This window comes from Astatotilapia calliptera, chromosome 6 (genome assembly GCF_964374335.1).
Source record: "Astatotilapia calliptera chromosome 6, fAstCal68.1, whole genome shotgun sequence".
Taxonomy (NCBI): Eukaryota; Metazoa; Chordata; class Actinopteri; order Cichliformes; family Cichlidae; genus Astatotilapia; species Astatotilapia calliptera.
The window spans coordinates 22,943,365-22,957,348 of NC_137427.1; the positions used below are offsets into that span (position 1 = coordinate 22,943,365).

The window sequence follows — 13,984 nt, forward strand, 5'->3', positions numbered from 1 at the left end:
GAGATCAGTAATATCTTCCCCACTCGCTGTCTGAGGAGGGTGCACAGTATCCTGCGGGACCAACATCACCCTGCGCGCCACCTTTTCCATCTGCTGCCCTCAGGGAGAAGGTACAGGTCTATACAGGCCAGAACATCCAGACTGGCCAACAGCCTGTATCCACAGGCTGTGAGGCTCCTGAACTCTCTGCCCCCCTCTCACGGACAATAACCATATCCAACTTCTTAATAGCAATGAACTGGTCTGCATTGGTGCATCATATCTTTATTCTCTTCCCCCTCCTGCCCCCCCCTCTTTCTTAAATAGATAACTATCATATCTGATATCATATCTCACAGTACAATAATATTGAATGGGTTGCATTGTTGTATTTTGTCATGTTTCTCAGGTCTTTGTCTGAATTTCTACGAACATTATTGCTAAGGATTGTCTTATTGCATTGGAGTCACACTGGGTTAAATATGTACACTTGGGTTTTAAGGGGTATTTATTATTTTCTTCTTTTTTTTGGGTTGTATGGAAGCCCCAAACGCAATTTCATTGTTCTTGACAATGACAATAAATAAATAAATACTAAATACTAAATTGTGTTATAAAAGATCAAAATTCTGACTTTTAACCATGGCTGATCTCCTATTCGATAATCTTCACAGGCATGTGCAGAATTACTCTGGTGTAGGTGTTATACTTAAATTGCTCTTTGAACGCCGTGCTCTGCAGTTTAATTATGGAACTTAAAGGTAAGCAAAGAGCAAACATTATTTTCTGTTTCAAAGGGACCCGTGTGAAGATTCAAGTTTTCAGTCAAAGTGACCACAGTTTCCAAGCTCAAAGCCATTGCCAGAGGTGAGAAGCAAGACTGGGAGGCACATGCTGTTTTCTCAGCATTCATGCGGTTCTACACATTTTTGCCTACACTTATGTCCACAAGTACAAGAAAATGTAATGTGACTGAAGATCTAAAAATTATACCACCGATGCTGAAATCAGGTAAGGTTCTACATTTTTGTCGGTTAATTTTGAACAAATTTTAATTTTTTTTATTTATTTTTATATAAATTATACATATATAAGATTGCATATTTATATTTTTTTATAAACATAACTTAATTCATTAGAAAATATTATTTTTAGGCTGATAATGCTAGAGTATTTTCTGGTGAAATAGCTCATGTGATGCCAAGTAATATTAAGTCTTAAACATACCAAACATACCAAACTCAGCAAACTGAAATCAAGCAATAGTATTTATAGATGAATTTGGTTTATTCCATTCAGGAATACATCTAAACTCTAAAATAGACATATTTTTATGTCTTTAATCATTTATAATCATGCTTTTCTTATGACTTGTTGCATTTTTCTTCATTATTCATACATTCTGAGATTAGTTTTCAACACAAATTTCAATGTAAGAGTTCAGTTCAAATAATCAATTTCAAGTTTATTGTGTATGTTAGAAGTTTCTAGCAACACAGTTATAGAAATAGAGTTGCTGCTGATACCCAAACCTTTGGTATTTATTTAAGTGTACTGAAGAGATATGACTGTAAGTAAAAAAAAAAAATTCCAAGGTTTATAGAAGTCTTTGGGAAAGGAACCAAGTTTTGCTGTGTGGAGGCTGTTGTATGTGACAAGTGAGATATTTATTTTCTCACCTGACAGAAGACCTGAGGCACTAACTAGGGCAAGGTCTTTATAGAGCAAGGTATGAAATGTACTTTTGAATGGCACCACAGTTAAAGTCAAACTGATACTTGATAATCCACCTAGCTTTGTAATAGTGTAATGTTAAATCACAAGTTAAATCCTAAAGGAAAAATAACATTATTTTTACTACATGTATATTTGAATAAAAAACAAAACAAAGCAGATCTACAAGTGTTTAAATAATGAGTAAAAGTATCAAAATTTGCTTCAAAAAGTAGACTTTATTTATTCAAAGAAAATGACATTTAAGGAAAAGTTAGAATGAAGTAATTAAAGTATGATGAAAATTCAGCATCACATTGCATCTGCAGTTCTAGAACAGGTTATTGTTAATGTGGGGAAATGACAAGGGGAATAAAAGAGTGCTTCAGGACTATGTCTTATTTTATGCAGATTATCCTATTACTCTTTAGTTTAATAATGTTGTGATTTCTTAATAAAGAAGTGTTATTTATAACATTTGTGGGTGGGGTTTTAACTCATGTTAGCACTTTCGGAAACAACATCACTGACAATTTCTTCCAATGCTGATTTCTGAATGTTCACATGTTTACACCTTTGCTGGCATCTGTAAAGACAAATGAGCAGTTTCATATCAGCATTGTTAAAATCATACACATTTCAAATAGTGTTCCCTTGTTTTTAAAGATGCTTTATAAGGACCAATCTGTTGATTGGTTACCTGGCTTGTCTGTATGGGCTGATCCTGCAGGTGCAATTTTGGGGGGTCCTGGGATGGAAGAGCATTAGCGTCAAATTGCGGAATCTGGAAAAAAAGAAAAGAAAAAAAAAACACCTACTTTACCAAAACATGGAGATACACAGTCAATACAATTAGCTTCTTCAAAACATAACGAGATTATATTATTTGCTACTGTATTTTCTCACGTTCATATTTTGCTGGGGAATGTTTTGTGGTGGATAGTCAAATGGGAGAACCTGTGGGGAAACAAATATAATGGTAAATAAACAAACATGTTTTTAAACATAAACAACAAAAATACGTTGGGGTAAATAGAATAACTAAAATCTTACTTCTGGCACTATGGGGCCTTTTGTCATTGGGGGTATGTTTGGGATTATCTGTAATAAAATTATATATTGTATTTAGTCCCATGATATATAGAAATATACAAACATAAATTCATATTTTCAAATTTTAAATTAATATCTAAGAGTTCAAAATTCTTACCCTTTGCTGAGCAAAGTCATATGCATAGAACTGGAATTGTAAAAACACAAGACACAAAAAAGTTCAAGAAAGCAGTTAAAACACTTCTATGAGCAGAAAGGTTTCCTGGGCCAAAAGTTTCCATAATCTGCAACAGGAAAGAGAAATGACTTACTACTTCAACACTCTGTCTGCCAGGTAGCTGAGGAATGGAGTACTTGATGAGACCAAAAGATGAAAAGGGCTGCAGAGAGAAAGAAGGCAAAAGTAAAATCAGGATCAACGAAAAGAAGTTAGGTGATTTCTATTTTATTTTATTTTTTTGTAGGTGGAAAAACTTCTCTCAAACTGATGTATGCATACCTGTGCTGGGTTTGAAACACCTGCACCTCCTGGAAATCTGTGGGGATAAATCTTGGAGAAAAAAAACATAAATGTTGTACTGTAATCATGATTCATAGCCACTGTTAGAGCCAAATGTAATAAATAATGGTGCTGATCTGAAAACGTGTATAAACCTGAGTAATAATAAGAGTCTGACATACCAGTTCCACACTGTAACCACCAGGTAGTCCAGTGTGTGGAAAACCAGCCGTAAAGGGATTGTTCATCTGAATACATGCAAATTGTGAAGACTTCAGTATACAGCAATATTTTGTGTAGGTGTTTGCAGTATTTTGAACCTGTATATAGAATATACACAGAAGATATAGAGAAGATAAACAGTATGCAGTATGCATAATTACCTGTAAAGTTGGCATCTGTTGCCTGGATCCAGTGTAATGAGGCAAGTACTGAAACTAAAGGCATAAACAGAAGTTAAACTTTAAGTATTGGACAGGTTTCAGCTCCATGAAATAAATGATTGGCTTTTACTTAACACTCACTGGTGCAGCACAGGCTGTGCTAGCCAAACAGAGGCACAAGAGAGCCAGCTTCATGTTTATCCTACAGACATAAAATAAATCATTCCAAGTTGTGAAACTTCCACCACAGTCCCACTGGATGGTTGCTTCCTTCTGGAAAGGCATGTAGGAGCTAATGTTAAAATTTTGCTCAACTCACCGTCTGAAATTTTAAAAATCACCAGAAAAGGAGAAAATGATGAATGCTGATGTTGGAGATGATGCCAGCAGGTTGGACTGTGACTTCTGCAGAGTTACTTGGATATTTATACACTGCTTTCTCACCAAAGAGCCAGTCACAGGAGATAGGAGTGGTGTTGCCCAATGACTAGGTAGAGTTTAGGTGTCTAGTCTTCAGCTTTACTAAATGACCAGTGGTCATATCCACTTTCTGTGTAATAGCAGAGTCGTCTGTTTGATTATACCGTCTAGAGCAGAGCACACCTTCACTTTGCTTACTCCTCATTCTGCCATTAGTCTCACTACAATTGCATAAGGTGGCACAAATATCTGAAACTAAAAATTTATGTTAATACAGCATAGATAAATATAATACTATATCCTTTTTTGTTTGTTTGTTTGCTTGTTTTACTCTAAAAATAAATTTGTACTGAAGCAGCACATAGTAGTGAAATCAGAGAACAGCCTTTATTATTTATAATAAATATAATTGCCTGCTGTAGCTATTTGTGGATAGTCAAAAAAGCAAGTCAGTAATAATCTGCAAAATGCTGCATATAATTCATGGACTGAGTATCAGATATTTATTTTTTGAAATATATCTTAAGCAAAGAACCAGAAACAATAGATGAATGAGCTGTTTCATTTATTATGAAGCACAGAAATGAAACATTTCATGTTGCATGTAGAGAGGAAACAATATACTGCTACATTTATTTTGATATTTTCTTTTGGTCACATTTAACTGCAAACCATCAATTTTTTTTTCATAAGAGGCATGTCATGCTTTTTGACTTTATTCTTCTTTTTCCAAACAAAGCACCATTTCAAAAAATGCATAGCACCACAGAAAATAGCATTGCTGGCTGGCGATTTTTCACCACAGTAAGCAGATAGTCTTACACCTCTGGTCACCTACAGTGGGGACAAAAGCAAATGAAAGTTTGAGAGACTCAATCCCCTAGAAAAATAACATGTGATCCTTGCATATTTATTTATATGAACTACTACTGCTAAAACCTTTATATATGAATATGTGAATTGATACCTGAGTGTGCCAAGAGTGTTTTTTTCCTGCTGACTAAGTAGTTTTAGTCATCTTCATCTTCATCATCTTTGCCACGCTAAAATGACAGAGGACTTGGGTGAGCGAATCAGGACTGATGATAGTCTCCTACATGTGCATTTATGAGTCACGGTTTTTTCCACAACTCAGCAGAAATAGTTGGGAGGTTTGTCTGACGTGATCCTTTTTATTGGAATGAACCGGCTGCCCTCATAACAAATTTCAGTTCAATCCAACTCCACTTTATTGCCTGTCAAAGTCTATTGAAGCTATTACTGCACTAAACTGCATATTGCCAGCATCAAATCATGACAGAGGCTTATTGTTTGTTAAATACATTTAAATGCGATAGTCTTTCTTACTGGGGGAGGTGCAACGACGACAGGATTCAGAGGTTCCACAGGAATGGCAGGATCAGCAAGAGCAACAGGGGCAGCTGGGGCAGCTGGAGCAGCTGGAGCAGCTGGAGCAGCTGGGGCAACTGGAGCAGCTGGGTCAGCTGCAGCTGGATTAGGCAGGTTGAAGCCAAAGGGGTAGAACTACAGAAAATAAAATAAATTGTGAATTCAATAAAATATCTGAAAAACCTTTGCCAGAGAAAATATGTTCTGCAGACACCTACCACCTCCTTGGTACCTATGCCATTCGGATTTGGAATCTCGTGCTTGATAAAGCCGTGGACCTTTCAATGAAAACAGACTTAGAAACTCATAATTGCACTGGAATCTGTAATACTTCTGATTTGTGGCTCTTCTTTGATTACATGTAGGCTCTAAAAACGTCAAAGTCTATAGAATTAACTATTTTTATCAGATAGCATTTAGGTTTCTATTCCATTTCCATTCTTTGGATCAAAGTCTGCAAACTACACTCTCAATAGGTAAATATCTATATATATATATTTATGAACTGTGCTACTCACAGGTCCTCCAAGAGGGTGTCTTTGGGCATCAACAGGGAGCAACTGGAAGCATTAAAACAACATAGTAAAGAAATAATCACCAGATGCACAGAAAAGTTCTGAAAAGGTGCAAAACAATGATTGAACTCTTACAACTTCCAGATTGTCAAGTGGGACTCCAGCAGGGATAACCTGGGCCGCCTGAAATACAGTTTTAATCATATACACTTAACAGGGACACAATCTTATGAGAAAAGTCAGCCGTGTTGGAGAAAAGCAGTTCAGCTATGAAGACATCAGTGGTGAACAAATCATAACAGACCACCGTGCAGAGTTTGAAAATCTGGCTTTTACTGTGGTTAATGTGTGTGGGTGTCATGATATCCACCAGCTGATCCAAGCTGCTTCTTATTGTACCTGAGGTGGAGCGTAATGGATGTCAAACTCCTCAAATATCTGCAGCTGTAAAGAAGAGAATAAAATTCAGTGTAATGCAGGTCAGTGTAACATGTTCAGACAGTTATTGAATGTTGTTTTACTGATTAATGCTAAAGACAAAAACAGACACCATAAACGGATAACAATGACCGAAAAACTCCATCTGCTAAAAAAAACAAAGGTGAGTATTAAAGCTCTGTAGGTGATATTTCTCTAAAATACTGAAGATGAATATTATATGTCAATTGTTACATGTGAAAGAAAAAGAAAGGGAAAATAGATATTTTGGCAGAAATGTAAGTATTTTTCTTACAGGAGCAGAGATGGCCATCCCAAGGATGCAGGCAGCAAGCACGATAAATTTCATTTTGAAACTTGCTGTGACAGAAAGAGAATTTTGAGTTATTACATTTGGTAGTTTTTAGTGCACGTCTTTTAAAAAAGCATTCAAATTTAAAACGTCTTTTGCAGTTTCATGTGATATTAGCAGGATCTACATTACCTTTCTTTCCTGGCTGCACGTGAGCACTGGAGGATTGTTGAAGAGAGGTGTGATTAGAGGAGAGTGAGATCGCCTATTTATTTGCTGAGAGAAACAAAGGGCGAGCAAACTTTTGACAGGTATTGATGGTAAGCCAATCGTTTTTCTTTGTATGATCACAAACCTGGCAGCTGCATGTCTGGGAAATCTCTTAATAATTTTTTTGGCTTGAAAAGCACATATTTCACATTCCTCTGCAATGTGTCTTATCAGGTGCCTCATTGCAACAGCTCAAACTCAAAAAGGGCAACAGGGTTATTCGGGAGTAGGAGTTGGAATTCAAAAGAGTGCTTCCTTACTTACTCCTGTGTGTTTTTCCTAATAGAAAATATGATGCTTTATACCTGATGATGTTTAGAGGATAAATGCTTTACCAACAGCAGTATTTCGAGGCCTGTTAAAACCTACAAATGATCATGTATACTTGTAAAACTGAATGTCTTTTTCAATGAATTGGGTAGAACTTTAAATTTACAACAGTTTTAGGGACATTCACTGCACATTGTATCTGAGCCTGCGTGGATACGTCAGAGGTGTGATGACAATCTATAATCTGGGATAAATATGCTTCAGGATGATGATTAGATAAATACTGTGCACACTCTCTTACATTATGGTTTTAAAATGTATTTAATTGAAGGTTATGAAAGACAGTAACATGGAAAGACAAAACAGTTCAGGCCCAGCCTTATTTGTTTTCCTTTTTTATTTGACATTTATTTTTATTTATTTATTTTTTTAAGTAAAATAATAATAAATGAAATTAAATAGCAACGGTTAGTAATATCCTTGAGAAGCTCCACTGAATAGTTGTTAGTACCCATCAATAATGCATTTTGTTTTCTCTGTATGTTGTGGGTTATCTCCACTGGTGACAACAGTCTCAGACAAGGGTTTCCCGCATGGGCTGAAGCTGGGGTTCAGCAGTTCTTTGGGCAGTGGCAGCATCCGACCCAGCTAAACCTGCAGAGAACCCGCTAGCATTTGGATGTGATCCAGAGCACGGCAGTGCCCTTATCGGTTGAGCTCCAGCAGCTGAGGTCCCCACAGCTGGCTGAACGCCTTGTTGTTCTGGGTGTGTGAGTCCTGCGGCCTGGCTCTCGGGCTGGACAGCTCCCGCAGGCTGGTTTGTAAGCACATTAGGCATGTACACCCCCAATTGGCCCATTGTAGCAGCCATCTGAAACAGTAAACAGAGATAAGATACTGTAAAGAGGCAAGGGAGGGGCAGTGTTAGTGGGATCACTGAGTTCACTAAACAGACTGTTTGAACAAGCTGGAAGAAGAAAAAAATCTTGGCTGTGTTACCTGAAGTTCCTCAGAGCTAAGACTGCCAAGAGGTGAGCTCTGGTAAGGAATTACAACATATGTCAAGTGAAATGTTCTCAGAAAGAAAATTGTGAAATTGCAAATAGCATTAATCATCTAAGTCTGCAGAGGGTGTTATATATTTACCATTGGTTGCTGTAGCATGTATACAATCTGGGGATTCTGTGGATGAGAATTCGGTTAGATAATTGTAACTCTTTTTTCTTTTTTTTGACTTATTCTGCATTATGTATATGCAGAGACACCTGTTGTTGCAGCTGCTGCTGTGGCTGCTGTATTCCCTGAGTTGCATCTATTGAAGGAGCAACTGCAACTCCTGCAGCATTTTCTGCAGGTAACACTGGACTGTTGGGAAGCTGATTTGCTGGAGTTTGTGGGAGAGCCGATTCCAGAATCATTGGGTAACCATATGGGCTGAACTGATGGAGAGAAGATAAAATAAAACAAAACAACACATATCAACAATTTCTGCACCGACACCACAAGTTACAACTCCAATATTAACTCCTTACTCCAAAAGCCAAAATACCAATGTCTTTATTTTCATAATACTGTGTCTTATGAAAGGGTTTCCTGTCTCCAGCAAGCGTGTCTCTTAGCTTACCAGCTGATTCCCATAGTGTGAGGAGAACAGCGGTAAGTATCCATAAGGTGGGAAAATCTGAAAAAAGCAGCAATACACATTTTTAAAGGGAGAAAATAATTTAAAATAAGAGTTAATATTCTGTTTTCTTAGCTCCCCCGCCTCCTCCTACTAGAGGCTGCTGTGGCAGTGTCAGCTGGTGGGGTCCATAGAAGAGTGGCTGCATGGGCATGCCCCCTTGTGGATACCAGGGGTACTGTTGCAGTGAAGGAATGGGCTGTGGATCAGGCTGCTGTAGACCTCCTGCCTGTGGCTGAACACTGGGAGAAATAGAGGCTGGCGTAGGAGATTCGGGTTTCTGGTTTGCGGCTACAACGTGCTGAGCACCCTGAGTTGCTGTTTCCCTTCCTTGTAACAGCAGGGGACGACGGACATTTGAATTGACCTGAAAAAGAAAGAAAGAAAGAAAGAAAGAAAGAAAGAAAGAAAGAAAGAAAGAAAGAAAGAAAGAAAGAAAGAAAGAAAGAAGATGGTAAAATTATCACTGAGTCACAGAGTTCATAGAATGTCAAATGTTAATTAAATGACAACCAGTATTAAATGAATAAACATAAAATTATATAATTATATCAAGTATTGTATTTTAAACCATATTCTATTAGTCTACTTACTGGTACTGCAGAGACTTCTATGGTAAAGCATAACAGCAGCGTTATGATAATCATTTCCAAAAAGAGAACAAAATCGATATGGTTTTTAATCAGTTCCACTGGATCAGTGGGTGCTTTAAGGACTATCTCCGTGGAGCACTCAGGAGTAAATTCATTGAAACTGTATGGAGGGGTCCTTCAACTTATGCACTTCTCACAAACTGGCTCAACCAATCACATGGCAGACTGAAGAAAGATAAATTCAACCTAATCGTCTGCTGAATGAAGCAGGGAGGTGGAAACCAAAGAAAATCTAATAAGTGTCCTAAACGGCATGTTTTTCTTCAATTATGATGGTGTAATGTCTCTTGAAATAATTAAACAAATGCATGAGAGTTGAGGCCTTGTGGTTTTCCTGCTACTACGGGCACCTACGGGTGTGGCTGATGTGGCTGATGTGTCAGTGTCTCGCTGTTGTAATTGCAGTATGGTCAAACCAAGAATGTGTGATGTGCAAAAAAAGAATCTTAAAAAGCAGACATGAAAAATAACTGAAGCTGCAACAGACATAAAAATGAACACTTGATAAGTTAATGTAAGACATAAAAAAATGACAAACTACACATTAATGACATATATGTTGATTCAAATATTAAAATTAATTTGCAGATGAGCTCAAATGCTTAACTTAGCACTAAATGTATTTGAAATGTGAGAGAAAATTGAAGAGCAAGTAATTATAATATGTATAAATTCTATCCAGCTTGACTTTTAGTTGTTCTGTTTAAAAGAAATTTCCTTTGTAGATCACCTTGAATCAACCTTCTTTAATCAAACACTCAATAACAAATAACAAAATAAAGGAAACACAGATAATACTTATGACCACACATTTTTTTCACATTTGATAAAGTAATATCTTTCCATCATTTTAAACTGACACAACATTTTGTTTGCAACATCATACGCTAAAACGGCATACATAAAAATTACTGACAAGTGGCAATTTGGGTACAGGATCCAAATAATAATAATAAATTGTTATTAGTAATAGCAGTATCTGTCTAACTATGTAGATAGATCGATAGATAGATCAATAGATAGATAGATTAAAAAGTGCAGTATCCCACAACAAGGTTCTCTTTTCAAATTATAATTTATTCTGAAAAAAAAATCATCAAAGCATCAAATACAGCTGGTTTACAAAATTAACCAAGTTTGCAAATTAGGCAGACATCCACAAAACAGGAGATTACATTTATAATGCACATTCATGCACACATCACATCAAAGAGAAAGTAAGAGACCATACTAGCTTTGTTAAAAGGGTGTATGCTAATGACAATCTTAATTACTTTTTTTTTGTCAAATCAGCGGAGCAAGCAGTGCTGTGCAATCAGTGAAAATATTGCTGAAGAGGGTGTGTGAAGAAGAAATAAAGCAGTACTATGTGTTTAACTCATGAAGCACAGAGCCATGCATTAACAGCTCAGCAATCATCCCTCACTTAAGCTGTGTTGATCTAGGGTTGGTGTTGTGTGTACCCGCTGACTGGATATTACGCATGCATGTCGTCAGCATCCCTCCCACTAATGTCTGGAAGCCTAGTCTCTAACAAAACTCATCATTACCTTGCTGACTGAATGCCTCTCTAAATTTTAAATGTTTCAAATCACAGTGCAACATACAACCTCACTGGTTATATAAGTTTTGTTTTTTTTAAATTAAACAAAACATTCAAATAAGTAGGATCAACAAAACATATATAACATTGTAAAGGGAGGTTGAAGGATGCTGCAATACTGAAATGTGAAAATATGCAAACACGGTATGCAATATTTTTGAATGCCAATAAAATTTGGTTCATTTCTGGCTTCAAGGTAACAAAATGTAAAAAACAGACATCATTCTCACAGCATCAATTTCCCTATTATTATGCAGCTTTGTGCTGCTTATGCTGGAAAGTTCAAACCAAAGTAGTATAAGCTACTTTTTTTTTTCCAGATCCATGCTATTCAACTACTGTCTCCCCTCGGGGCTGTAGTGGTAGACATGATTGTGGTCCTGGAAGTCTGTGTTGTGGTTGATGTTGATGGCTGAATAGGTGGTTGCACACATAGAATCGGAAACAGAGTACAGATATTGAATGAAGGTCTAATCCAGCGGTGTTGGCCACTCTGCAAAAGCATTGAAAAAAATGTATATTACTGTGTTCTTTACAAACAATTATGGCATTATTTATGTCTTACCTCACTACTGTCAGACCCACTGCTGCATGAATGATGGCGCCTCTACAAAAACATAAATAATGTATTTGTTTTAAATATTAACAGAAAGGGTTTTGATAAGGGATAAAAATTGACAATAAATATCAAATAAAACTGTTTAGACATTTTTGTACTTACAGCAACAGAGCAATTGACCAAGTATAAAATCATGAGAAGAAAGACTTTCATCTTGCAGTTCAGAGTGTAATTCAGTTCCCTTGATAGTTAGAGCTCCCACACTAGAGTATGACAGTAAACAGCACAATAATGAATAAAATCAAGCTCCTGCAGTCTATCTCCAAGACAGTCCTTGGCTTTTAAATAGACTCTGTGCCCACACTGATCTCCCACGCTAAATGTTACTTCACCTCAGATGTGGTCAGTTCTCATGGCCGCCTCCTGAGGCAAAACCAAACTAGGTGTGAACACAATTTCATTAGCAGACTAGATTGTGTTTTCGCAACATTAAAGGCCCGCATCCTGTTTATCATGCTGAGAAGCTTTGAGTTTTTAATCCCATACACATACAGACACACACATACTGTAAGATTAAAATTTATATTCATATTTCCAATCTAAGTAAAATTCAGAGCATCACCATGTTAAAACATGTTCTAGTTATATGGATACATATGGAAGCAAATGTGTATATAACACAAATAAGCAGTTGCTGAATGCAGGGATGACTGATAAGTGGTTAGGCATTATATACTTGCAAAACTGTTGCCTAGAGCTGTATTTCCACCTGCAAAACAATACTTGCTCAATCTTTTCCAAATACTATAATCATCTTGTTGACATGTGGTGAACCTCGTTTTATTTCCTGTACTGTCATTAATGTTAGGTTGATTTTGATAATAGTGTTGGATGCTATAATGTTTAATTGCAGGCACATTCCATCTAAAGGTTCTGGTTTCCTTATCTGGTAAAGGATGTTCCCTCCGCTCCATTTAGGGGTTCGCCTATGCTTGTATATGGTGAACCATTAAAGTTAACCCATATACGGGTGTGGGGAGATGACCTGTGGATAACTAGGAAATGTGGTTAAACGGTTGTAAGCATATATTGTGTGGCAGGAAGTCACATATACAGAGACACAGACACACACACTTGCTCGCACATGCATGCACACACACACAGTGCCTTAGCTTTTATGGCACACTACATGGGTTTTACATTGTGTAACCAGTTTAAACCAGTTTGACCGTGTTTGTGTAACCCACGGTAGTCAATAAAAGAGCCTGCAAGGGGAGTCAGTTTGAAGTCGGCTGAACATCTTGCCGGACTTCCCTTGCTTGCAAGTGAGAACCGTACAGAGTGTCTTGCTTTTGTTTACAGTGATGAACCTCTTCAGCAGCAAGGTCTGACATTAGACCTAACAATTAAATTTTAAACCTTGCAAATGTCTGTGAGAGACTTTATTTTTGACAGTGATGTTAAAATATATGAGTGTTTCCTGGAGTTGGAAAACTAACTTGAAAGATCACTTAGGATGTGTTGCTTCATGTGTTACAATAAACTGTCATTACTCCAAAACAAAACAAGGTGCTAGCACTATCCTCCTGCTATATGTTTTCTTTTTTCTTTCTATATTTTTTCTTCTTGCAAAAAGCATTAGTCAGGCCATTTAGCCACATACCATTTATAATGCTGAAAGACTTAGATTTAGTTATCTTTTCAAATAAAGTGGTTTTCATTTCAAAGACCTACTTGTTACGAACACTGCAAATAGTAAGTTGATCTTCTTGTTTTTTAAATGTTTCTGATGGAAGAAAATATTACCAATATGCTGTGTGTCACATAACTAAAGGATGGACTTTCTCCTCCAATAAACTGCCATAGACCTTCTTTGGGAGACTGAGGAGTGTGATCCTTCCCTTGAAGCACACCCTAAAGTTCCCTTTCTTGAAGAGGGGAAACTTCACCCCAGTCTGCCAATCCAGAGGACTTACTTCAATGCAATATTAAAGAGGTGTGTCAAACTAGAAAGCCTCACAACATCCAGATCCTTGAGAAATTCATGAAAAAGCTCATCCACCAACCAAGTGTTTGACCTTCTAGAGTCAACAGACTGAAAGCAGAGGTGGTTTCTATTGAAATAATTAACAACTTCACAGTAAAGTGATGCTTTCTCTCTACTGATAATAGTCAGTGTAGCTCACTCAGCCATCTCTTTGTTTCACTGACTCCTTTTGGTAGAATCATCATGAGACTATATTTATTCAACTGCACTTTAGATCTCA

General features: G+C 37.0%; 3 protein-coding genes and 1 long non-coding RNA gene across 5 annotated transcripts; all 4 read right to left on the minus strand.

The window, feature by feature from the left end:
• Positions 1–1,911: 1,911 nt before the first annotated feature.
• scpp5 (secretory calcium-binding phosphoprotein 5) lies at positions 1,912–4,140 on the minus strand. 2 transcript variants are annotated; one of them, XM_080302473.1, is made up of 11 exons: positions 3,947–4,140; positions 3,769–3,829; positions 3,628–3,681; positions 3,427–3,492; positions 3,245–3,295; positions 3,057–3,125; positions 2,903–2,932; positions 2,746–2,793; positions 2,599–2,649; positions 2,393–2,476; positions 1,912–2,278 (listed from the first exon to the last, which is right to left on the minus strand). In XM_080302473.1, the coding sequence occupies exons 2-11, from the start codon at positions 3,820–3,822 to the stop codon at positions 2,261–2,263; spliced, it is 525 nt and encodes a 174-aa protein (XP_080158599.1). In that variant the 5' UTR covers positions 3,823–3,829; positions 3,947–4,140; the 3' UTR covers positions 1,912–2,260. The 2 variants fall into 2 exon arrangements, with proteins under 2 accessions (XP_080158599.1, XP_080158598.1); XM_080302472.1 differs by having other exon boundaries at positions 2,242–2,476; positions 3,947–4,034.
• Positions 4,141–4,595: 455 nt separating this feature from the next.
• On the minus strand, positions 4,596–7,160 carry scpp7 (secretory calcium-binding phosphoprotein 7). Its single transcript, XM_026169315.2, has 9 exons — positions 6,874–7,160; positions 6,685–6,749; positions 6,351–6,395; positions 6,087–6,134; positions 5,955–5,996; positions 5,655–5,714; positions 5,395–5,571; positions 5,015–5,090; positions 4,596–4,881 (listed from the first exon to the last, which is right to left on the minus strand). The coding sequence occupies exons 2-8, from the start codon at positions 6,736–6,738 to the stop codon at positions 5,058–5,060; spliced, it is 459 nt and encodes a 152-aa protein (XP_026025100.2). The 5' UTR covers positions 6,739–6,749; positions 6,874–7,160; the 3' UTR covers positions 4,596–4,881; positions 5,015–5,057.
• A 443-nt stretch (positions 7,161–7,603) lies between these two features.
• Positions 7,604–9,855, minus strand: LOC113023292 (uncharacterized). The gene is made up of 7 exons (XM_026169316.2): positions 9,496–9,855; positions 8,997–9,269; positions 8,846–8,902; positions 8,487–8,660; positions 8,368–8,403; positions 8,221–8,259; positions 7,604–8,092 (listed from the first exon to the last, which is right to left on the minus strand). The coding sequence occupies exons 1-7, from the start codon at positions 9,547–9,549 to the stop codon at positions 7,796–7,798; spliced, it is 930 nt and encodes a 309-aa protein (XP_026025101.1). The 5' UTR covers positions 9,550–9,855; the 3' UTR covers positions 7,604–7,795.
• Positions 9,856–10,180: 325 nt separating this feature from the next.
• Positions 10,181–12,014, minus strand: LOC113023446 (uncharacterized). Its single transcript, XR_003272576.2, has 3 exons — positions 11,880–12,014; positions 11,724–11,765; positions 10,181–11,651 (listed from the first exon to the last, which is right to left on the minus strand). It is a non-coding gene; the product is annotated as an uncharacterized LOC113023446 (long non-coding RNA).
• Between the last annotated feature and the right edge of the window lie 1,970 nt (positions 12,015–13,984).